This window comes from Teleopsis dalmanni, chromosome 2, assembly GCF_002237135.1.
Source record: "Teleopsis dalmanni isolate 2A chromosome 2, ASM223713v2, whole genome shotgun sequence".
Lineage (NCBI taxonomy): Eukaryota > Metazoa > Arthropoda > Insecta > Diptera > Diopsidae > Teleopsis > Teleopsis dalmanni.
Window position 1 is genome coordinate 176,110,590 of NC_051847.1, and position 27,997 is coordinate 176,138,586.

The 27,997-nt window shown below is 30.1% G+C and overlaps 1 protein-coding gene across 1 annotated transcript in view; it reads left to right on the forward strand.

The window, feature by feature from the left end:
• Nucleotides 1-908: 908 nt before the first annotated feature.
• LOC119676231 overlaps nt 909-27,997 on the forward strand; it is an 87,257-nt gene continuing 60,168 nt past the window's right edge. Inside the window, exon 1 of the mRNA XM_038087466.1 lies at nt 909-1,102. Coding sequence (XP_037943394.1) covers nt 910-1,102 — 193 coding nt within the window. The 5' untranslated portion in view covers nt 909. The remainder of the gene's footprint in view (nt 1,103-27,997) is intronic.

Consider the following 27,997-nt stretch of genomic DNA (forward strand, 5'->3'; position numbering starts at 1 on the left):
TGAAATGATATGAAACAAAAGTTTTAATTAAAAAAAAAAATTAATTTCTTTGTGATTTATCGATAAAATATAATTCTTTTCAAGTGTACGCAAATGTATCTGCCAAGGCGCTGTATCTGCAAACGGCAAGTCGGAGTTTGGCATGCGGCAGGAAATTATTAATAATGCCCGAAGTTTGGTTCTATGTGGATTTTGGTGCCATAATCATAAGCATTCCGTAAATTATATCTGTGGGTGCAAACAACATAATTCTATCATAAGCAAGCACATGATTTTTGCTTCACGATACTTTATGAATGTATTTTCGGTTGTTTAGCATAGGCAACGAACCAAGCCAAGCAACAGATACATTTGCCAATTTAATTTATGAAACGGAAAATTGTACCTTCACATTCACTACCAAATAACTAAGTAAACAAAAACAATAACAACAACAAAAACACAGACATAAACTACTGATTGAAGAGGAAAGTGCATACTGCATACTGCATTCATTTCATCTACCAATTTCTTGTGTGAATTTTAGCACATTTCTCGTCTGCTACATAGCGATTGCAAGTGCAATTGGAAGTGCAATTGTATCTCAACTGCTTCTCCTGCAATGACTTGAGCTGTCATAAAAAATCAATTTGAGATTTTTTTAATATTTGCCACATAAATATACAAATGTGCACATTTATAGTTTTTGAGTATCCATTAAAAAGCTGTTTCCTTAGAGATATAATGCATTAGATAAACAAGCGCACAGATACTTTTTGTTTATTGGAAATTAAGCTCGTTATTTTATGAGATACGCAACACGTTAACATAGAGAAATTGTTGTTTTGAAAGGAAAAGTGTTTTAAAAATAAATGAATTTGTTGATTTTTATATTTCATCTTCAATCAATCTATCTTCAACTCAAAAAATATGCTTAATAGCATTTTTGATGTATTAATTTCAAATAATTTCAATAATTGCCAATTAACGAAACAAAGCGAAGTTCAGATAAAGTTGAAAATGTCTGCAAAGAAAATCAAAAATAATTACCAAAAATTTGGCGTCCTCTGGAGTAGAAATTTTATAATTGCCGGATTAATGCTATTTATGCTGCTAGGCAATGGTAAGTAGTTTCTCAGATAGATTTTATTCTTAATAAAAATACAATATTTCTAATATCAAATGAATGTTTTCTCTAAATTAAGTCTTAAGTTCTTATTAAAAGTATTTGATTAGCACTTTTGTTAAGTGCATATATACGTTGATATTCTGACCTGTTAGGAGTTATAAATCGCCTTGGATCTTATTTCTTATTAAAACGTTTGTTATTATTTTTAGATCAAAAATTTTTATCAAGTTTGTTTACAGTCAGAAAAAATTAAACAAAAATAAATATAAAAAAATACTCTTGAATGATTTGGCTTGAAGGATATCAAAATAATACTTACGTCTTTACTGCATTTGAAATATAAATTCATTTAGTACTCTTACTTTTATTAAAAATTCTTTAATAATAGTCTAAACACAGTCTGTGCTTGAGTCTTAAAACTGACTTAATTTTGAATTATATTGAATTACTAGAAAAGCTGATATGTCTTAAGCATTACTTAAACCATTATTGAGACTTAAGTTACGATCATCAAAATGGCTCTAAACCTTTTTGATTTACTCCAAAAAAATATTTGAAATTTTTATCAGTTTGCTTGTGCTGTCATTTCAAAGACTGAAGAGAATTTCCATATGGCAATCCCGTTTGAATTATTTGACCATAAAATAAGGTATATCATATTCTATACAAAGCAAAAACTCATAAGTCAGAATAATTCATGGTGACATTTCATTAATAACTTTCCACAGATCAGCAGTCAAATGAGTCCAGTAGTGACAGTGCTTGATCATTATTTAGGTTTACAACTATGTAAAGTTATCCGTATAATGGTTCTTGTATAGCACCACATTTCAGTGACATATACGAAATGGAGCAATCTTCCAAAATCATGATACGTTTACATTAAGAGTTGTCATGATATTTAAGGTTATACATTCACAGAGTCTTAAAACCATATATTGTTAACAAATTCATGGTTCTGATATCATGATTTCATTTCAATAATATATCAAATGAAACATTCAGCTAATGTATCAAACGTTAACTTTAAAATTTGCCATTTTGAAATGTGAATCGTTTAACAATCGCTCAACGTGTTAAAATTGTAAAACGCACAACTGACGCTGATATCTGTTAGTTAGTTATAGAACATTTTGTAAATTAAAACAATAAAATATTATTTTGTTTTCGTTGTTATTTCAAAACTTATTTATTTTATTAAAAAAAGTTTACCTCAACCCGAACACAGCACTTTTAATATCGATTAAGTGACCAAAAACAATCTACTGAGTATTTTGAGGAGATAGATATACTTCGATACAAGATTTTAAATATTCTGTAGAAGAATATTCTGTATATCATCATAAAATATTTAATTATTTTAATTTTAATTGAAATAAAAGTGAACTATATCCAGATAATAAACGAAAAAATAAAATCATTATAGAACACAGGTCGGCAAACAAATTTAAAGTTTAATCATAAAATATATTTCTCTGAAATAGTTAAAGATATATGTTGCTAAGTCAAGTTAATCTGGACAGTGGTTGACCTAACCCACATCTGTAATTGTCAATAGATGGCCTCACTAGAAGTTTCTATTTCAAAAAGGTCTTGATTGCATTCAAGCTCTGAGTCGGTGTTGATTAGTCAACTGACCCAAAGTTATATTTGACTTGTATGTTCGAACTTGGAATTTTGTTAATTTGCTGTGAAAGTTCATTAACAAATTCACTTGTTCTGTTAGATTAGAACAAAATTCTACTAGCAGTAGAATAATTGAATTAACTAAACAGAGCAATTTTTTATTGGCAAATTTCAATACTTTTCTTTCGTAGAGACATTTGTCGTATGATTTTACATTATTCTTTCTTGTCTATAGAAATTTGTGTAGGAAAGTAATACAGAGAAATGTAATCCATTATGTGTTATTAAACATAATTTATTAAATTATAATTATATTAGCAAAAACTAATCATAAATTTTAATATCATTCTCAATAATTATAATCAACTTGTTACCCAAATAGCTTAAGGTATCAAATATTTTTACACCAAAATTTTCTCATGCGTTCGAATAGAATAACATAAGCCTTTTGTAGACTCATAGCAATTTAGAGAGCTTTAAAAAGCATTCCTCCAAACCATAAAAAAGATTCTTAGAAGTAAGAATTTTAAACCAATTAAATTCACTCTAATCGAATTAAGTGCTAATGCACATAAAATTTAATGACTCTTTGCGTGCCGACAACAGATTTAATTGAATTAAAACGGCAACGACAATTTAATACTCAATTTCAAAAGAAATTTGTTTGGAATGTGAAAATGTGCGCCACACAGAAACAATAATATCAACGCTAATTTTTCCACACTTAAAATCCAACCAGCCTAAGTCAAGGCAGTCCGACGTGTGCCCACATTCGATAAAATCACTCCATGGAAATGTGTCGACACTGGTACACGCTGAGAACACAGAAGATGAGGAAGCTGTGACATATGGACATATGAACATATGCACACTTAATGCAACCCTTCCACACTAATTGCATATAAATATATTCATCCATGTGTGTGTCCGTTTCGAAAACTGATAAGCAGCAAGTATCCATTAACTATATGCAATACTCTAGGGATTTCGGAAAATGAATTTCCTTTATTTCCTAATATGAACTCCATGAAATTTCAACAGCAATACCTATACCCACAACAAAAGCAACAAGAACAGTCCAACTGCATTAGCGCCAGAGTGTGTGCACCTCAAAAACTCATAAAAATTGTTTAGAAAAAAAAACGTAGTGCCATTGAGAAATATTTAGACAACTTTTCCCCATCAACATCAACATTAATGTCAACTCACTCACCATCATCGATATGCACACACGCATACACACTTGCAGTAGCAACATTTACAGTTGCTTGCTCATAGCCTTACAGCTTCATATCTACGGCTACGTACAGTACGGCTTAGCTGCACTTGCACTGAGGTTGACTGAAGCTGAATGAGTCTGACTGATGCTGAGTGAGACTGTCTGATGCTGAGTGAGGCTATCTAAGGCTGTGTGAGTCTGACTGAGGCTGACTGCTGCAGTTGCGATATTTTAGCGTCATTGGATTTTGATATTGAACGTCATTTGGGCTCAACCGAAACTGTTCCCTTTCTTCAAGGGGTTAATTCAACTGTCAAAGCTGTCAATGGTGTCACACTAGCACTGGTGTTCAATTTTGTCGGTGTTTGTCAACGATGCCTATTGTAATTGAGATTCATTACAGCAGCAGTAGCAGCAACAGCCACGGCTACAGCGACAGCGACAGCGATATCAACAACAACACTAACATCAGTACACCACAATAGTAACGTTTAATAGCATTAAAGTGCAATACATTTTCACTTACTTGTTAGGCACAGTAAATGACATGCCTGCTTTCAATTTAAACTAACAGGGCAAGATTACAGCAAACAGACAGACATACAATCCCATTGACAGAACGGCAGGCAATAGAAGATCTCAAGTACTTTTGAACTTTTTAATGATGCACATTTAGTCAAGTGCAGTTCTTTGGTTTCTTCATATTTAACGACTATTTTACTCCCAAAGTGTTTCAATTTAATTTATATTTGTTGTCATTGTTATTGTAATTGTAATTGTTACTTCCTACTAATTGTTGTTGTTGTTGTTGTTGTACTAACTCATTGAATAGTTGTCTTTTTCACTTAAAATCATTTCATTTAATTAGATTTGAAGTGTCATTTCTTGTGCCTACTCTCTGTTCTTCCGCATTCGAACGTTCGATGACATCCTTGAGCACTTAAATTCTGAGATACAAAAAATGTAAGAATATCTTTTTTCTTTTTGTTAGGTAATGAAATTGTATTTAATGTTGACATAGAAATATTTTAAGTGGTATTTTGTAATGTACTTTATATAAATAAAGTTATGTGAATTTTGTTTGTTGACAGTGTCTTTCCTTATATCAACGATTCTCAAGTGGTTGTATAGATAAATTGCGTTTCCAATATCACACTAAAAATAATGTCTAAGGGAGAGTAAGGGAAAGGGATGAAAATTAATTAGAAATTTTTGATGTTTGAAAATTAGGTTGTATATTATGTATAAGTCGGAGTTTATTTTATTATACCAAAAAAAAAAAAAATTAATTAGTAGTAAATCTTATAGACAGAAAATAATATGCATATATTTTCAATACTAAGGAAGACAAGTTTTCAAAGGTTTGTATCTAAAATTTTTTATATGAATTAATTTTATGTTCGAAAGTTATTATAAAATAGACATGTCAAAAGATTACTGAGCTTCAAATAAACTTTCAGTTATGATGTGAAATGCATATTTAGATGACTGATAATCCTTTCAGCAGACTGCATATGTAGTCCAAATGTGAATTAATAAATTGAATTAATAAATGAAATAATAATAAATTTCACCTTTGTATAATTGAACATCTAGAGAGCCAATCTAGACAGCTGAGCACCATAGAAATGGTGTTTTTAATTGGTAAAACTGGATTGAATCTAGATTTACTCTCGATCAGTCAAGTTTTGTTGAACATTCGATCGTTTTTACAGTAATCTAACATTTTTGTAGTAAAGTTAGTATATATTTATATGTTTTATATATTTATATATCGAATGAAATCGTACTTCAGCTGTCAAATCATATAAAATAGCTGTTAAATTTGGTGAAATCTCACTACTCTGTCAAAATGTCTAAAGTGTTATAAATTCACTTCGAGTGTTATACATTTTGCTCGAGATTTACCAATCGAAAATGGAAATTGGACAAAAAATGAATCTCGATTGAAAAAATTACCTCAGATTTATAGACTAATAGAAATAAGTACAAATAAGTACAAATAAGTCTATAAATTTTCAACTTTAATGTAAAATCAAAGCTACTTACGATAGTTGGCTACTTAATCCCAAATCCAAATTATCGCTACAAAATAAAATACTTTTATACAAGGTCGTCTTAAAGCCAATCTGGACGTACGGTATACCCATCTGGGGTATAGCAGCGAAGTCAAATCTAGATATGATTCAGAGGTTTCAATCAAAAATATTACGTATCTGCGCCGACGCCCCATGGTTTATCCCGAATAACGTCCTACATCATAATCTTGGCATCTCTACAGTGTACGAGTCAATACAGCAGATAAGCAGCAACTATCACTCACGACTGGTAGTTCACCCTAACCCCCTTGCCGCAGGCCTAACGAGGGATACTTTTAACATTCGTAGATTAATACGCTTCGCAACTTCTGATTTGCCGAGTAGATTCTAGAAATTGTAATTCTTCATAAGGCGGTGATTACCACTGGGTAGTCCCGTACATGCCAATCATATATTGTTATTACCATAAGTAGTACTTATTATTCATGAATACTAAATAAAATGAATAATAAAATAAAATGAAGTAACAAAAAAAAAAAAAAACTTACGATAGTGTGTATTGTTGTTGTTTAATTTGAGCAAGTGTCTGTTAAAACCTTTACTCCCTTCTCCTTATAAACATCTTATTTATGTTCACTAGTTTATTCTTTGGTCCTATATTTTATAATCTTTGTGTTGTCTTTATATTATTAAAGACAGCGTATATGCCCTCTGTTAGAAGATTTTCTCGATTTTTTAATAACTTTGAAGTTTAGACTTTTTAGACTTTTTAACCAATTTTAATCGATTCAGTTAAGTTATGTCAAGTCGATAAAATCAAAAGGTGCATATTTAATGTTTAAGTTACCAAAAGAAAAAAGTACAGACCTTTGGTCAAATCTAGAACTGCATTTGTCTAATCAATATTTTTATGTTTTTAGAATCACAATGAGGACTCCATTAGCTAAAATCTGTTACAGCAATAGCGTTAATAATGCATTGCCATTGACACAGACTTCTTAAGTAATGTGTAGAGTCAGTCAATGCGTTTAAGGACACTTGGGCTGATGTCATTGTACTCTTAATTATATATCTCCAGTGGCACACACTTCGTCAATAATGTGTTGCATCCTTCAGTATCTCTAAGGACTTCATTATCAATTTTCTGCTAACGTTATGAAGTTAATGACATCTCATTAGTAATTCATTCTTCTCAACTCAAATTGTGTATAGGGTTATTCACTGTCCTTAAGGACTCTACTATCTTGTGTCTTGGACTCAATTCTTAAGTGATGGATAGCATCATTTACTCTGTTTAAGAATACTCTAACTGTTACTGTTATGAACCTATTATACTTATGCTGATCTGTTATGTTTCCTTACAATCCGCTTTCCATATGCGTGGTAGAACATATGAACTAAACTATTAATTTGCCATGCTTTTAGTATATCCTTTGTTTATTTTACAAATTTCTTCATGCTTATTATATCCTTTAGCTCCCTGTCAGATTTTATTTACTTAAAGTATTCAATTAAATTTAAATTATTTATTAAGTTAATTTAATTAGAAGCAATTATATCCGGATTAATATATGAATATGAATATAAACTAATTTTAAGGAATTTTAAATGTAAAATGTAATTTTTAAATTTAAATAATATAAAAAAAATGAATTTAATCTATTAAATAATTAAAAAAAAATATTTTAAATATTCTGAAATATTCTTTAATTATTTTTCTGTTATTTTATTGTTGTTATGCTAGCAAAATGTGGTATTAATTAATGTATAGATTGGTTGAATAATGTTAATAATCGTACATATCCTTTAAGTAACCTGAGGCACATACTGAAATATGTAAAATGTTAAGCGGCTTTTTATGAATGAGTGGATGAGTGTGAATATCGAGAAAAATTTCATAAAAATTGCAATATAATTTGCACAGTAATTACGGGACATTCAGTCAACTTCATAGGCTGCCTAACCGCAGCAGTGGTCGTGGTCGATGAAAACATATGAAATGTTTTTTAAAAATATATTAAAAATAATAAAATGATGAAGTTGAAACGTGTCATAATTGAAACTCATAATTATGTGAATTAAAAATTTAATACCGATTTTATTGTACATGAAATTAATTTTCATGTTTTCTGGTGAGTACACAGGTTGTACGTATTAAAAATAAACTTGTTGGAGTGAAAAGTGTTCAAGTAGTAATTGAAAACTATGAAATATGTAAGCAATCCCGGAACAATAAATATTTTAATACCGCAATATATACGATATTGAAAAAAGTAATTAAAAAAATTACAACACGAATTAATTAATTTTTTACTGAGTAACTCTTTGGGCCACCACCGCCAACAGTCACGTAAATAATTCGGTGAGCGATTTTAAGTGTGAGTAACTAAAACATAAATAAGCGCTTAAGGTTTGAAGTGTCCACGGGGGAGATTGGGGACCTTGCATTGGGAATAAGGAGTTACAACCGCATTAAAGCATGTAATTACAATTATGGCAATTAATGCATGCCAGAGTGATTGTATGACTCCAGGAGTGTTGAGGAAATTATTTAAATATTTGCCTTTGTGCAGATTGGAGACATGCAGGAGCATTTGAATGCTTGCATTCAAAATGCCTCGAAGTCTTATTTGCGAAATCTCATGCCAACAAGCGAACAAATATGCCAGGATATTGCAATTGAAATTTTGTTTGGAATCGTTGACCAAATAACAAATAAACAATTTCGTCAATTGCATTTATTTACAAATGCAATTAAAGTAGTTTAAATGGCGAAAGTTCCATTATGAACGAAAGCATTTAATTTTGAATAATTAAGTTTCAATAGAACAAAGGCTTATTTCTAGAGTCAGTTTATATAACTCCAAGGAATGTTAATAACGAAAATTATACAAAGACTTAATAATAATTTTACTACATATTATTTTAAAAGTCAATTATGACAAAAGAACCAGGTTTCTTAATAGAAATCATTACTTTAATAGAGAAGTATTAATACGGGCTCTGAGCTTCAAATTTGGCAGGGCACGATTTTCACTCTTGGTACTTAGAGTTTCAAAAAATTATTTATAAATAATTAAATGTAAAAAAATAACTCCGAGATCACTGAAAACAGATTTTTGGCAATACTCGAAACAGCTGTATGGTTAGCCAAAAATTTAATTATTTAATAAATAATAAAATTTTATTGTTATGATTCACTATTATTTGAAATAATAACTTTATTTTCGTTTAATTTTAAAAATTAATGTTTTAATATTGTTACATTTTGAATAAAATAAATAAATTTTTTTTTTTAAAAAATATTTCTAAAAATAATATTATTATAAATATTGTTATTAATGCAACTTTGAAGAAGTCTATTATACCTATTTTATCAAACCTTTTTCGTCGTATATGCATTGAAAATTTAGCATTGCAAAGATATATGGTATTTCTAACTAATTACAAAACCATATGCGAGAGGATTAAGTTGGAGAAGGTGTGAAGAACATTTATTAAATATTCTTTAATTAAAAGTGATAATAAAAAATAAAACAAAACTTTTTCATATAAAATAGAAAATAATAAAATTAATAGGTTCTCTACAATTTTATTTATTATTTTATTTAATACCAAAAAAGGCTTTCAAATCGGTAATAGTAGTAGTGGTAGTATTAGTTTTATTTTTACTTCATTTTAAAATTATTGTCTTACATAGAAATTTATAACAATTATATTATATATACATATAAAGCTCACAGATATTGCATTTTAGCCGTCTGCCGGAATATCGGCAATTGGTAATATGGTTTCAATTACTAAATAAAACCACGACTATGTACAGAATCTGTCCAAAAAAAGCATATTTGGATTTATAAACATTAGGTCACATGAACCCCACCTTCTTTTACACATCCATATATAAAATCTAATCTATCTAATCCTTTATAAATTATGTTAATTTTTAATTAAAGTCTCGAATTTTTAGAAAACTCTACGTTTTGAAACGGATTACAATAGGTCAATAGAAAAAAGGTTTTCATATCAGTAATATACTTTCAATTGTTACATACAATTGTCTGCACTTACGTTTTACCGTCTCGTTGCGATTTGGCTATTACATTTAGATGTGCGAATACCACCATGGCACCTCTTTTTATCGTGGACCTTGTTTTTATTATAAAATATTAGTAAAAGATTAGCAGTTTCATAGAACGTCACATTTCAATGCTCACTCTTTAGCATGACTATGTATACAAACTGTTTCAAATGAACTCTACATTGTTTTACAGATCTAAATGTAGAATAGGTCCTTAAAGAGTATCTTAAGCTTTATTAAAAGCCTTGGATTTGTAGAGAACTCTAACTTTTAAAAGGTTACAAAGGATATAAAGAGATTCTTTGGAACATTGTTATAGCCTAACTTAATTTAACGAAACGTAAATTTAACTAAACGTAACTAGTGGTATGTAAAAAGCATTCATTAAGACACTTATTCACCTACTCACCAAAAGTACCTATAATATATTTATAAAGAATAGAAGAGACCTGTTGGCCCAAAGACCAGCTAAACTCTAATATATCCGAATTGGAATAATCTAGCAGGAGGAGGAGCAAATCAAATAGCTTGATATTTAATGAGTCTTTAACATACTTTTCACTAGAATTCAATAGAGTTTCTGTGAAAATACTGGTAGTAGACGCAGTTAGAAATACCTGCGCTGTGATATACATGACATACGTCAGCTTGAAGACCAATAGGAAAATGTTCGAATTCATTTAAAAAAAATGTTTAACTTAAAATTTTGACAACAATGGAAAATTACTCAAATTGGGTAAATGAAAGTTATCTCTTCGTAACTATAATACTGTTCCCGACCTACAAGCAGTAATGATTTTCCTTTCAATTACTGAATATTTTATTGAGATACTTTTTGTCATCTGTTAGTATAGCCAATATTTTGAGCAGTTTTCAACAGTTCAAAATTAAAAATTTTGTAATGGACCTAATAAGCCGAAGAAATTTAATGAACAAAAATTATGGGTCGTGGTGAAAGAAAGATCTAACTCAGAGCTAATAATACGTTCAAATTATCCACAGCATTGAGAAGATATATAAAAAAGTACTATATTGTGGCGTTGAGATGCTTTTGTGTTTGTATTTTTTTTAAACGAAGTAAATATAGTACATAAGGCAATATCCAATGGACTCATCTTTTGTGACTGACTTTGATATATAAAATATAATTGTTTAAAGCTACATGTTCTTGATCTAAATACCACTGAATTGAATAATATTCGAACTTAACCATATTGTTGGACACTAGATATCAATTATTAACTAATTTGAAGGAATTTTGGAATAGATAATAAAATTTAGCTTTTAATAAATATAAGTGCAAGTACTGGGTTGCAAAATATGTTTTCAAGACAGAAATTGAGAAACACAGGTTTAGATGTAATGGTCGCTATTTTTCTTTGTAACCTGCTTCAGCTTCAGTCTATTGTCATTAATGTTGTATGTTGTTATGTTGTAAGTATTATGTTTTAGTTGTTTGATCACATATTTGCCGCGGTTTTCGGAAAAGGTTGTAAAATATTCTACTTTACCAACTATTGCCTCTTATTTTGATGAATATTATTTTCCATCTGCAAGGTTTTTAGGGTATGAGAATAGGCAGAAGTCAGACCGATTTAAATCGTAGACCATCATAGAATAGGCAATTAATACACTAATTTGAATATTGGTTCTTTGAACAGTGTGAATTATTTTGTTTTCGTAAATTTTTGCATTAAATCGGTCTACAAGGCTTTAATAATAGACTAAATTTATTATTTTGTAAATTAATAGATAGGAAAGTATTAGAATCAGACTAAAGTCCGTTAAATCAGTTATTGACTTCAAACATTACTTAATAGGTTCAGCTTCCTAATTTGTAGATATTCTACCTAGATAGCTAATCTAATATCTTTTGCATCCCAAGACACTAAAACCAAAAACAGTAGACTTTTTCCACTTACAAACTGGCCTTGGAATAAAAGTCCTGGACGCAACAATACCATTCATCGTGTCGTCTTAACTTTCTTTTCATTTAGGTTGGTTCGTGTTGGTAGAGCATAGTCTTAGGAATGATGATAAAGTTATGCTCGAAATAGCTGTTTCTTTGCTAAAGTGCTCCAGTTGTAGTTGAGGATATTTTATAAGTGTTTTACTGTGTTTTATTGAATTGTTAGCGAATCCATCATCCACTGTGGACACTGCATCTCAGTGACTAACAAGGTGAAATAGAGTATTGTTCCTAACTTCAGCTGACTCGGAACCAATTAATATAATCACACCATTAAGTAATATTTAGATTGAATCTCAGAGTGTTAATACTACATCAATTTGGTATTTTATTACATTAATTTAAAATATTATCAATATTGTTATTTACTTATATATTAAATAAAATTAAATTAAATCTGATTCCATTAACGTAACTCTAAATTGATTTGTTTTCACTCTTAATATCGGCTAGGTTAAATTTAATATATCTCCCAATTATTCCATATCTCATAATACATATTATTGAAATATGCATCCGTCAGTGACGCAACGTGCTGGAGGGGGATATACACATATCCTCACATAATCCTTTGAAAAGTTTAGTTCTGTAATTAACTTTATTTGCAAACGAAAACAAATAGCAACAAATTATAGCTGAACAATAATAAAATAAACAAATTTCCGTATCCGCAAATACAACGAAAACGAGCCTACACAAATAGACACAATCGAACAATCATTCCCTACTTCACCTACACTCACACACTCAAACATACACACGCACACGCATGTATTTGAACAATGACAGCAATTTTCAATTACACAAAACAATTGGGTTTTTGCTAAAAATGTTAGGATTTCTGGAATTTTGGTACTTCTGATCTATTCGAAATTCTGCATGCATTTGATTATTGCACAAAACACATGCGGTCACATATGCAAATATATCCGGATATACTTAGGCCTTCTAATACATAATTTTGTTTTTTTAATATTTATTATTTTTAGTTAAATATTTCATGTTTAATTTGCTCCTGTCAGAGCTGTAGTGTTGCCATTTCAACTCCTAATGCTGCCGTATCGTTGGAACCGTCGAACGTTTTGTACTCACAGTTTCATTGCATGCATTGTTGGGCTGGTGGGGCCATGGGCTATATGTGTCTATTAGTGTTCGTCAATAACTGCACTCGCCCGGGGAGCAAACATGTTTGTTTATTTGTTTGCTAAATTATGCATTTTAATATAATTTGTTACTAATTGGGCTTTATTTGTAATATGAATTCATTCGCTGCATTCTTTGCATACCAGTTAGTTACAGTTATATTCTGTCTAATTGCATAGTTTTGTTTGACAATAAAATTATTTTCAAAATTTCGCAAAATATGCGATATTTAATGTCCTGCAAAACGCAATTTAATAAAGTGCCAGCAAAACTGAAATTGGTACATGATTTCGTGACTATAAGCGAAATTGCGTCCTTGTGTAAATACAATATTTGCTTCATTAAAATTCAGAAAATTGCGATTTAAATTTTATTTCTTTAATAAATATTATTTTGTAATATTTTTCAACAGGATATGAGATGAATTGAAATAATTAAGCAGTAAATAATACAATTTTAATTAAAGGTTCCTGATAAAAGTAATTATTTCAAAGATAGTGATTGATACGTATATAGTGATCCTTTATTGACTTTTGAGTGATTACGGATAAAAGATGAATTCATTTTTCAACTGAAACAAATATAACTAAAAGCCGATCTTTTGTATCCATATATTATTATTTGTCTAATTATTAAATCTGCTTGATTTAAGTGGTTTTCTCAATGAGTCCAATGGGTGCCTTCGTTGTGTTATATTGCAACATCTTCGCTATCAACTGGTTGTTTGGTTGTTCGTGTAGACCAGTGATTACCAATATTTTTTTGAACAAGGACCATTATAATATTTTTGTTTTTTGTAGGGATCACAAGGTATTAGAAAAATAAATTGTATGGTTATTTTAACACGCTCTATGCATCTCTAGTATAATGTATAATGAATTGTATTAGTGCATGGGTACATTATAGGGGCAATAAAATACGTATAAATTTACTTGGTATTTTTTTTATGCTTATTTTCTAACAAGTGAGGTCTCAGTGGACATACTACAAACTATATATCCATACCTATTAAATTTGATTTCGGATCATTTTTAATCACGAACCACTGGTTGGGAGCCACGGTTATTTTAAACTATATAAACTGATCAATATTATATCTTAAGAATTAAAATACTTACAAATTAAATTCCATTTTCGAAAAAATTTCATTTCAATATCTCAAGTGGTTTAGAAAATACTGAATTTTGATCATCTAGTTTTAATTCTGCAATACTGTACGATGCAATACTGTGATAAAACCTTCGGTACGCAAAAGACATAAAAAATATATCAAAGAATATTTGAGAATATCTGTTAGCAATATGGCACCTACTGTGATTAAAATATTTATAAGGCTCCGTGCTTGCATTTTGGAAGAAGTAAGCTTCTTTAAACAGTTTACGATAAAGGCAAATATTGTAGTTAAATGATCCTGCATAAAATGATATTATACGAGTTGAGTTGTGAGGTACTGATTTATTTTGTCTATTTCTGTGGTTAATATACATTTTGTCATGATATTTTATTGCGCTATATACACCTAAAGAAATATTAATTTGCAATAAGTTGATATGCATAGGAAACACATGTCGCTTAGTATCTGTCTAAATAAAACCTAATTACAGTGAGAATAATATAACATTCATTGCAGCGTATGTGTCTAAATGAATACTAAACCAGTGAGAAGATGGTTCTTATTATTATTAAATGAGCGTTTCTTGCGGCATATGTGCCTAAATCCACAATAATTTATAAGGAAAATATAACCATAATATTTGTTGCGGTATATATGCCTAAATGAACACTAATTTACAATGAGCTGATAATTATAATAAAACATTAGTTCTGGCTTATGCGCTTGACTAAATATCGGAAGATAATTAAATATATTCCTAATTGAACATCTCAATTATCTTTAGGTACGTTAGTAAGTAGGTACATGTTTATATTTCAACACACTCGATCATCGGATACTAGATTTGTGAAAAACAGAGTTTACCACATAAAGATTTAGACATCTGTTTAGGTATCATATAATGCCTACTCAAAGAACATTAGGTATCTTGATTCCTGTGTGGACTTATACTTTTTTGAAATATATTTCCTTTACAATTGTGATGGTTGATATCTCACATTTTTAGAAAATGTGAATTTACTTTTTCTAGTGAATAAAGTAAACAAAAATATATTTTTATACAATAATAATACTTCAGTAGTAAAAAACCATTGCGGGTAGTGCAATTTAAATTTAAATTGCATTAAAACACCTGCTAGAATGTATTCCACAAATCCCATACTGGTTTCATATGTTCGTGTGCTTTAATTTGAAATCCAGTGGCACCAGCACTGAAAGTAAATTTGGTGAAAACTTTATTCTCTAGAATTTAATAGTTTTTGCATTAAAATGTCAAACAAAAACATCAAACCAGAAGTTACACAAATAATTCAGCAGTGTTTATGCATAAAATCCAATGCATTTTGTTACGACAATGCGACTATGTGTGTGTCCACATCCATTTGAGTCCGTTTGAGTGTGTTTGTGAGACAGTGTCTATGTGACTTAATTAAAATGCTGCGCGTATTTTGCTGGATGAAGTGCAAAAAGTCCAAAATTCGCTCGCTGCAAAGCAAATGTTGAATGAAATCGAGAAAAGACAACAACAACAAAAAAAATAAATAAATAAATTGAGTAAAAATCAACATCAACAACAACACAAACACAAACAAAAACAATCAGCAGAATAACAACAATAAAACAACACTAAAACAACACTAACAACTGTTCAACAAAAAATATTAACTATGGACATGGCAAGAAACAACAGCAACAACAACAACAACAATAAGACAAAATGGCGAATTCTGAAATTCAAAATGGCCAAATGCGCATTTTGTAGTTTGCGCATTGCGACCATAAAACGACAAAAACGCAAATGCGCTTCGCAATGAATGCAAATATTTTGGCTTTACTGGCATTTGCTTTTATTAAAATGCATATATATTTGCCACTGGAACGCATTAGTATGTGTGTATGTGTCTATCTGTGTGTTTTTTGCATATCATATATTGCCATTGGCTTTCAGCGACAATAAAGTGGAAACAAAAACTTCATTGCGATTAATTATGCACATTGCAAGTTAATGTGCTTTGACCGGGTCTCTGTGCCAAGTGTCGTAATTAAATTATTCTATTAAAGACAACTTTTACACATTCAAAAACAAAAAAAAAAAAAGCACATCCAATGAATAGTTTTTCGAAAAAGAAACAAAGTTTTGAATCGTATTTCTGGTAACAAAAATTGTGCTTTTATTTGGTGGATAGTAAAAGTATATTAAGACAGTTTTATTTTGCTTATTATCAGGTCTATCTCAATAAAAATGTAGGGTAAAATTAGACTTCTCATACAAAATTCACATACTAAATTCATACTTAATTCATACTAAATACACACTAATTCGATTATAATATGTGCGAGTTATATGAACACTTATTTTTGGTGGTACAATAGCTTAAAAAATCTCCAATATGGCAATTATGGGTGCACATTTTAAAATAGCTGATGATTGAAATGTTTATGATGACGACGATGATGAAGACTTCAAGATGTTTTGAATAGTTTTTGTTGTTAATACTATGTAAGACGTTGTACTTGGATATCCTTTGTATTTAGTTGGTCATATTTAGAAAGAGGTTTATTTCTTTTATTGATAATCTTACTCATATAAAATGGCAATTCTGGCTGCTATTTCACTTGCATACTTTGCAGAAATAAAAATAGAAAAATCATATCCTGAACACGACTTAGGATCTTAAACTTCATTAATACGATTTTTTTAATATCAAACAGGTAGGAAAAGTTTACAAATCACTTTTATTTAATGCTGTTGTATATTTTTATTTTATTTTCATATTATATCTGTTTGAAGAAGTGGTATAATTGAATGACTACTACAATTCTTATGGTGATATTATTAAGCAAAATATCTAATAGGAAAGTTTAGAGAGAATGTTTTATTGAGTTTATGAACAATTCGGTGCTATGGTTCTCCTAAGAGTGAAAGGATTTAATATATATTAACAATTCTTCACATTTCGAATGTGAGCACAATAAAAAATTTAAAAAGGCAAAGCGGATGAAAATAAAAATAATTAGAAGTCTTGGCGTTCTAATATAAGTTCAATGGCAAAGTGCAAAATATTAAATGGTAACTGCTTTGAAGAAGAGAAAATAAATATGAAAGTATCTATTTAATATCTTTTGTAAAAATTAAATATTTTCGTTACTTTTTAATTACATCTTTTATTAAATGCAGTATCTAAATTTTTGAATATTATAAGTGTTTTAAATATTATTCAACTTTTAGTTAATTAAATTTTGAAATAAAGTGAAATAAATATTTTTAATATAATTTATTTTAATCGTCAAATACTCATATAAATCTGCAATAATCTAAAATACAAATTTAATACCTAAACGGAATTTGTTTAGAATAAAATATTTATTAGCGAAATTGAATAATTTCGTAATACAATAAAACATTAAAATAATAAAATAATTAAATAACAAATTTCATATTCTAGCATTCAAGTGGCATTCGAATATTACAGATACTTTCAAAGGAAGTTCTTTTTTCGAAATTTTCCACAGTATATCTGCAGTACTGCGATGAGGAATGCATATTTTATGAAATTATGGCTTTAATGAAATTTTTGCTAATTACGTAGGTGGTTAATTTAAATGAATTAAATTTGCTGGGCTTAAAAATGATGCACTTCCACGTGAAATGCACTAAACCACAACTTTCCATTTTAAATTAATTTTGAATATTTTGCTAAGCGTGAAATGAATTTTGGTGGGTTGGCTTTACTATTTTTATAGAACGTAAGTTATAAAGTTTCCATAAAAACTTTACATTTTCATTTTATTAAATGTGCATATAATACTTTCCCAAAGCATACGTAATAGTTTTAAAATTAATTTATTTTATGTTGATGAAAAATTTATTTTACAATGTAATACTTAACATTAACAATAACTGCTGAAAACATACTAAATCCACCTGAATAAACACTTGGTATATATCATACACACGACCGCTAGAATGCGAGCACTCTGTGAGTAGCAGGCTTTATGAGAGGACTCTGCTTGAATTTAGATGCAGTGGATTAGATAGCGCTGGTTACACCGAACCACCACAGTACATGAAATTTATGTATTTATAAAATATTTTAAATCCACTCTTGCGAAAAAGTTTATTACATCAGAAATACGAGAAGGAAAAAATATTAAGCATGGCATGAAATACAATTTTGTAGCGTAGAGATGGCTTAGCTGTGATAACAACGACAGTTGCAGCGGCTGGAGCTGCAACATCCTTGCCTACGATGGCAGTTTGCAGATAAGCATGTCACCAACAAAGCCAGTAATAAAATAGCACAAAAATAGCAAAGGAGCTCCAAATGTAAAGGAGTTCCTACTTGGTTGCGTTTTCTTGTTAAATGTTTTTATTCTGCAGTTGAGGATACATAAATCGGCGAAACCATAGATGCTAGGAGCTAGACAAGAATATGCTGCATATGAATTGGTTAAGTATAAGGGTTAGTTGATATGATTTGTTAGCTGTGAACTAAGTTAAGCGGTTCACGGCCTCTTGGTATTTACTTTGACTTTGATTTATTTTAACAAATTTGTTGCGAACTTAATGTTTAACTTAATTACATAGCGTTTTTTTTTTGAAGGGTTTACTTGAAAAGTTAAGTTAACAATATTGTTTCTAGTGGCAAATAATATTGTTGATTTAGAGTTGACTTATATTCTCTATGGTTTGCCATTTCAAGTTGAACAAGACATATAACACGGTCAACAGTTCTAGAATGTAGAATTGGTTGACCGACAGTAAGGAGAATATATGTAAGATTATGTTTAATATTAATAAATATTTAATTGTATTTAATAATGATTAGTGACAATTGTAATAATTATAATAATGTTTAGTGATAATTGTGATAACTCTAACACCTTTCTACGAATGATTTTCTTCCATTGTCCGTGTTGCCAGCCAAACTCCAACAAAAAACAGGGTTGCCACCTGCACTCATCACATATATATATCTGAGAACATAGGTTGATCTGAATAGACGAAGTCAAGATTAGTTCGAATTGCTTGACCCATAGCATAATCTAAGTCACTGGCTAGATAGATAGGTCGACCTGTATAAGTGAGCCTATTAGTCTATTAGTCTGTAGGTCATGAAGTGGTGCTATTGATAGATTTGCGTTTGGTCCATTTGTGAATCAACAAAAAAAATAAGAATAATTAGAAAAAAAAACATAATTCTAAATATCAAAAATACTTTTAGATGAAAAACTTTTATACAAAATCAACGATATAATAGTATTCTTAAACTTCGTTCCTCTTTTACATCCCTTGAAATGTGAATTGTTAATAAAAGTTGTATAATCTTCAGTGAAATTGAATGTAGCATGAAATTAACAAATCTTCAGTATCACCGTTCGTTAACACGAAACACCCCACGTACTGATGTGGGATATGTGTAGAATGCATATATGTTTGTATTGAAAATTGTGACCATTGCACAATGAATGAAAAGTAAATGAAGAATGCTTGCAAGTAATCGAGATGTTAAAAGATTCATCATGCAAATAACATGAAAACAATGGACAACCTCAAGTTTAATGAATCCTGTAGGCTGCATCAATATTGACACATTTAGGCATGTGTGAGTTAAATGAGTGCAGCTGAGTTTACATACAAATTGATGTACTTTATTATGAAGTAGAGTAATTTGCTTATACAATACAGGACCATATGCATTAGGATATAGTTACCATTTAGATTCACTTGCTTATTCATCTTGTACAGGGAGTGTGGCACTGTTCTATACAAATATGTTTGTACACTTATTATGTTTGATGAATATTTCCATACTACAAGGTAGTTTGTTGGGATATCGTAATAATTTTTTAAATGGATATACAGTAGCTAGTTAATAGTAACTATTGAATTCCTTACAAACTGAGATACAATAAAAGCTTTGGAATTTTGAGTGACGTATATTGTGTTAAGAGTGCAACCTGTTATGAGTGTATGCTGTTATACACCCATAACTGGGTGCTTCAACTTAAAGTGCATTAACTTCGGAAGGTAAATGGTCTTAAAAATAAAAACATCGTGAGATCCATGGAAGAATGGCATTCTTGTTCTTAAGTACATAATACATAACCATTTCTCCTACGTATTTTTTCCATTTCTTGGTCGAAGGCATTAACACTACATTCAATGCGCTTAAAGAAAAATACCCTGTATATGTGCACATGAGTTTTTTTTTTTTAGGTAGAATAGAGTGGAATTGAATGCATTAGACAAATGGTTTCAGTTTTCGGTTTTCATAAAAACAGTAGAACTATAGACAGATATCCGAAAATATTAAATAAAATTTCTAAGCAATTCAGTTGCACAATTTTAACGTTTCGTATAAGATATATATACATATGTATATATAATTATATATATATTTATGTATGTATATTTTTAACACCACTGAACAGTGGTTCATTTTATTCGTCTGAACACATTCATTCACTTATATTTTCAATTTCTACCCAAGTATTCAGTTTCAGAGTTGCATTTTATTTACTCCGTTCTGTCTGTTAACTTAAATAACAGCAACAACAACACAAGCAATCCAACTGAAATGTTAAAATGTTGATAGCATTAATTTTAAATAACAAGGATACCAAAAGAAATATCCTGTCATTCAACAATTCCGTTGAGCTGTCATTTAAAAATTGTTTGATGGGTGACGTTAAATCATTTTGTTATGTGGTTGTCTGTTACAATAGAGTTCAGAAATATTTGTACAAAGCAGGGATTTATATATCACTCATATCTGAAAAATTTAGAAAACCAATACACACCTCAGTAATTGGAAATTTTTCATAATTAAAATTTTTTTCTAATCAATTCAAATCTATTGTTTAATATTTTATACATACTTATTCATATGGATTCATTTTTGAATAAAGCAATTCAAACATGCAACAGTATTCAATCTATTGTACGTTTTTAGAAGTTGTAAAAACATTTCGGGAACATATGTAATCATATATTAAGTCATAATGTTTTATTTTCATATAGAATGAAGATTAAATAACAATAGTTGGTACCGCTTCATTATTTCCCTTTTGTCTATGCCTATGTTTTCTAATAGTAGGTCACGTGCCCCACATTCGTTTTCGGTTTAAGGTACAGTGTTGGAAGGTCCTTTTAGTTTCTTGCTTTTGGTTTTTATCTCATCAATTATTGAGAAATATTGCAGTTTAAAAAGAAATAGAATTTTTAATTCTCATTCAGTTTAAAATAGGTTTTTCTTTAAATTCTTTCTTAAACACTGTATATGTTTGAATTAATTTTAATGTAAATTATTTGCTGACGAGAAGTTTGAGTGGTGTTTCTCCATATGCATATTGATTAAATGAGTTTGCTAGTGGCTCCATCAGACATGCATCGTCCATTGTTCTAGAAGAGTTAGTTAAAAAAAAGTCAGTTTGAATGTAATTATGAATTTGTTATAACCAACCTTACTATATTATACCCATTAAAACATAAAAAATATGTGGTGTTTGCTAAACTCTGTAGCCACTTCCAACACATTAAAATATTAACAATTTTGTCGAAATTTTTAATTTCCACTATATGTAAATTGTTTTTGTATAAATTCTTGTAAAATTTATAATTCTTATTAAGTTTCAACATATTTCTATATATATTGTTCACTGAACACTAGATATATATGAGTTAAATTTAATATAAATTATGTTGTGATTAAAATTTTAAGTCCAAATACCGGCATTTTTGAATAATATTAAATTAGCAATTTGGTTAGTGGTTCTATAAAGCATCGGTCGTTCATTGTCTTAATTTAGTTAGTGTTAAAAAAACACATATCAATATGTGTTTACTATAATTAACATATTAACATTACCTATTAATATAAAATATGGTATACTCCAAATCAAACGTCTTTAAAAGAATTGAATTATTAACAATTTTACGTAAATTTTTAGTTCTCGAAGGATTTAAAATGGTTCATGTTCTGAACTTTTTATAAAATAAAATATAAATTTATACAATTCTTATTAGGTCAAAAATTGTTCCCTTATTAATTGTTGGTTAAGGTCGGAATATTTTTGAATTTTGTTTAATATAAATTAAAAAAAAACTAATTGCTCAAATTTTAATTGAAATACATCAAAAATTGTTGTCAGTGTTATTAGTAGTCAATGAATGTGTAGTTGAAATCTTGAAATGAAAGTTATTTTGGAATACCGTTTCCAATAAAATGAAGAGAACGTCGTTAATGTAAAACGGAAACACAGATTAGGAATAGTTAGTCAAAATAAATTCTAGGAAGGCGTCATGATAGAGAATGGAAGGAATCTATCAATCATTTTCTACGTGTTTGTCCACAACAACTTTACCAGTCGCTTCGGTGTCCAATCGCTTCTTTGTCCAGTCGCTTTTTTGTCCAGTCGCTTCCTTGTCCAGTCACTTTTATGTCCAGTCGCTTCATCGATTTGACAACGAAAACAAAAGTTATCTAATAGGAATTTTGACATCATTCTAAAGATCAAAGGGTTGTAGCTTCCTGATCGTTCTGATAGCATTTGTTCCATTTAAAAACTCGTAGTTTTAATATTGTATTATTAGCAAAGACCATTTTTCGACATTTTGACATTTCCTGAAGATTTTACGAAAATAGCATAATCCTATATTTTTCCTCACAATCACGTAAAACAGTGTGTTATGTACACCTTGTTCGACAGACATAAGCTAAGAATCACAGATATCTTATGGTCTACATTTATATTACTGATAATGCAATCTATTTCTTTAAAAGGACTCCACTCTACACTCGCTCAGCGAATGTAGTTTTCAAGTTTCCGTTGCTTTTTGACGAAAAGTGGAATTTCACTGATAATTATTTCCAACATTATGAATGTTTTCCTATAAAAACTAAAAAGAAATTTAGTTAATAATTTTTTTTTCAACCGAAAGACTTCAATGACTTAGTTATTTAAAGGTATTAAGGTTGCTGTGCGAGTATCAGTTTATGATATCTAGACTTAATGAAAAGTCTTAACAACTTAAAGCCTTTCTTCAAGTTTTTGTTCAAGTTTAAGTACGCTTAATTTTGAAAAATATATATATTTTTTCCCTCTGAATAAATCATTTGTTGCGGTTCAAGTATTTGCTATTTTCCGCCAATTAAATACAAATGAAAAATCCGGTAAAACTTTTTGTTGCACGAAATTGAGCAGTAAAGTACGGAAGCCATCATTTTAACTTTTGCTATTAAAAGACGTGTAAAAATAACTTTGAAAAAACTAACAGGAAAGATATTAAAAAACAAATAGTAAAAACGAAACTTCGATATAGTAAACAATGAAACCAATTTTAAACTTTTAAACAAATCCCCACAGAAAATATACCAGCAAATGCAGAAACGACATTAACAAAATTATCAGCAAATATTATAAAAAAAGGCAACACGCAAAAGTAGCAAAAGTGAAAAAAAGTAGTGTCAAAACGCCAAAATGCACGCAGCGATTTTATGTGCATTTACACAGTTCAACAAAATCGCAGTAGCACTGGCGAGCAGACGGGCATGAAGAGGATGAAGTTGGAAAGCGGTGTGCAGCCTTTCAATTTTAAGCCATTTTATGGCTTAACATTGCGATTTCGAGTGCCCATTGAATATTTGCCTAATATTCGAAATTGGTAAACAATAAACAATTACACAAATACACAAATATCCACTCACAGATACACAAAAATTCACAAAATACACAAACACTTAACATTGTAAGTTACTTGAAATGAAAACAAAATGGCCATTATCGAAGTGGAAATTGTATTTTGTCCTGGCCACGGAGCAATGCACAATAAATTCTACATGCAACAAAATTTTACAACTTTGCTATTTAAAATGTAAACAAGAGAAACGTGGACATTGGCTACATTCACGACTCTGCACACAGATACGGACCCAGACCCATCTGTGCTTCACCACAGTTTACGAGTGAGTATCTATGTGTTTATTTGTTTCGTGTCTGACAATTTGTGTTGGTGTTAGTATTTATACTTACACTTACGCGAAAAAAAATGAAATAATCCAGTGCATGATCAGCGGTAGATACGTGCTTTTCTTGATATTAGTTTCGTTACACACTTCCCATCGTTCCGCTTGCAACTGTTGTTACCGTCTTCCAACTGTTGCCCAAGAATGTAGTGACTGTACCCACTTGGCTCATATCACAAAACAAATACACGGACAAACTGTAAACATACTTCGTAGCACTTGTAAGCTCCTCTCAAGCACTTCACAAAATGAAACAAATATGTGACTTTCTCTTCGAAAAGTTTGTTTTGTGTTTTATTGTGGCTTTTGTTGTAAGCCTAAAAGTAGTTATTTTTTTAACAACTTTTTTTCTGTTTTTCACTAAACAAACTTTTAACTTGTACCATCCAGCGTTACATTGCAAATCGGTTCGCTACCTTTTATTGGGGCAGTATATTCAATAAAGTGATGCGGTAGTTCATCACTGACAAAAATTAAAGTTTCTTAACAGATATTAATTCAAAACTTTTATATAATTTTTAAAACAATAGCCAATACAATACTTTATTTCAAATCTCAATATCAACTTAGTAATAAGTAATAGTAAATGAAAAATATCGATAGCATGGCTAGTTGATCTGCCCGTAAGAGCAGAACGATTGCAATATATATTTCAAGAAATAAAGATAATTAGCGTATTCCCACGATATTACTACAAGCATAGTTACAATGTAAGTATGGATTTATATTTTTAAGTTTGAGTGAGTACGCTTTGAATGGCTTTTGGTGTCAAAAATGATGATGTACTTTTCCATATAACCATACACAACAAAAAATTATTAAAACAAGTATTCGATGACTACATTAACTTCTTAAATGCCATAGCGCGGGAAAGGGGTTAGAATATTGCCGAGATTAGGTATACCCGTCGTTAGAGGTGGTTAATATTGCTAACCATCCGATACTTTTTGGTGTGTAAATGGTAGACAGCGAGTTTTCTCTTGCTCCACCCGTTCGGAGATGTGTAACGGATACCACGGAAGTCAGTGCCTACAGTTTCGTCTGTCCTAAACAATTGAGTTTAGCAGTGTCGTAGTGGTTGTGGTTAAAATTCAAACTTACGCGGTTAGAATGGTTGTATTTATTTACTTTCATTCTGCAGAGTCACAACCGGGTGCTGTGACTCAAAGATCAGCAGAGTAGTCCTCGGAGGGAGTTTTACCAAATACATTGAAGTTAGTGGTAATATTGGAAATTTCTTGGTACCCCTATCAGCATATTATCTTGATACGTGTGTTGAGAACACCTTGGTGGAAGTCGTCAAGGCAAGTAATCACATGAACCACTGAAGATGTCATGTGTTCATAAACGAAAATGATTGTATCTATAAGAACGTGTGATTTACAGTAGATGGTTTATTTTTTAAGAAAGTCAACATTAATTCCAGCCTATGAAGCAAGCACGAGATGACCTATTCATGATGTTTAGTCTATCATATTTGGTAAATTATAGCTCTAGCATGCAATTTCTAAAATGTTTCCTTGTAGATCTATGGTAGTTACATTTATTATTACAGTAAGCTTTATATACATTTTTCTCTTTAAGTAGATGGTCACAGCTGTTTATCTATACTCTAATTTTATACTATTCCACAAATATCAAAAAATTAAAAGTTTATGAAATTTCGTTAAATAAAATTTTCTCTGAAAGTTTGAAAAATACGAGTATCTCAATTGGAATTGTAGTTTCATTTATTTGAAATAGTTGTGCTTTGCGTTGTTGTTGGCTTTGTTTCACGAGTTGTTGGCTAAGTTAGTGCTTTCAATAGAAGTGCCAAAGATGCAATTAATGTGAGGAGCAACTTTTAAACTTTTTGCTAAAATTGAAGAGAAGAAAAGGAGAAGGGTTAGAAGAAGGAAAGCAACTACAAAATGAAATACTTGTCTTTTACTTTCACTTAGTTTTCCATAGATCCTTTTGCAATTTTCTGTACTTTTCTATTGCTTGAGAAATAAGGTTAAGCGTTAGTTTTATTGTTGCAACAATGAGAAAAATTAAAGTCATGAAAAAGGAAGTTTAGTTCATTAAAAAAATTGAAAAAAAAAATTGATAAAACTAAAAAAAATTAAAAAAATTAAAAAAATAAAAAGACGCAACTTGAAGGCATCGAAACGAAACGGGCAAAATAAATGCCTAATTGTTGCTTAAAGCATTAAAATTAAAACTTCATTACGCAAAAATAAACAATGTGAAAGTAAGAGGCCATAACAGGCATAACAAGGATAACTAATTACCCATAAATATCCCCGAACCAAATGTCTGTTAGCGTCAGGTTCAAACACTTTAAATATAATAGCTAAAGAAAAAAAAATACATCAAAAAAAAGGAAAAAATGAACATAAAATTAAAATCGTTTCACTTAATTTTGAGCTTCATTTCGTTGTTAACGTGAAGAAATTAAATTTACCCCATAATAAAATCTTCGAAACCATAAGTAACAAATTTCGCAATCATGTCCTGCTGTTAGTAGTGCCTGCTCGGCTCGTGTTGCTGTTGGCACTCCTGTTACTCTCCCACTACTCCTGTTTTTTTTCGCTAATTTCTGTTGTTATAATATTTTATCGGACCCACCTACTTACAGTCATTACACAGATTAATATGCAGGCAAATAAAATAAAAAATAATTTTACACACTGCAAATGATGTAATTTAATTTAAACGCCTGCAGCAGTACAAATTATAGCCACAAGTGTAGCTACGAAAATATTTTGGCGTATCCTGGATGGATGGGGCGAAGTATTCACTTGGCGCTTCTCTTTAGACATAGTCAGCCACGTAGTCGTATTCGTACTGTAGTCACCCATAGCTGTTGCTGTAAATTACTACATGTACTATATAGTACATAGTACTATGCTATGCTAATGTACTAAAATTGGGTTTAAGTAAAAGAAATGAGTGGGTGGTTCCGGACTTTACTCGCACCGATGCTTGGCCAAATATTTCGCTACTTTAAGCAATGAATCATGCTGTGCGCAAAAATAAAAACAATTTAATTTTATTTGCCTCATGAGATTGCGGATAAAAAATTCAAGATGCTACAGGTCCTTTACAATACACATCTTTCACTGTTTATTTTTGCCTTAGCATATTGTGCCAGTTTGTACCTTGACTTTGCTTGGTTGGCTGCTCATCCTTAAGCTCTCCAAATTATGCGTCATTATTTTACGGAAAAAGCATAAAATATGACCCGAATGAGGCGAAACATTTGCGCAATCCTCTTCTCAGTTTACACCCTCCCTCCAGAACACAAAAAAAATCTGAATGTTTTTGTTCTTGTTTTTGTAACTGTGAAAAATGTTTAGGAAAATGTAGATACTTTTCTGTCTACCTTGCCAAACGAGTAATTTAAAAATTATGGTTATTATGCATTAAAAGAAATTACCGTTGAAAGCCGGGTAATGAAATAAATCAGTGTAGAAATAAAATTCTAAATTTCTCGAGAACAAATCGAAAATATGCATTTAAATGCAAATTTTGGTTCACATACGGCAATTTTAGTTCCAAAAATTAGATGAGATTTTTACGACAAGTGCGATTGACTTAAAGGACGAACTTTTCTTTTCGCTGCAATTTTCTATTGGAATTGAAACAAAAATCCAGAGTATGTAGTTACGTAAATATAAGTTAAAAA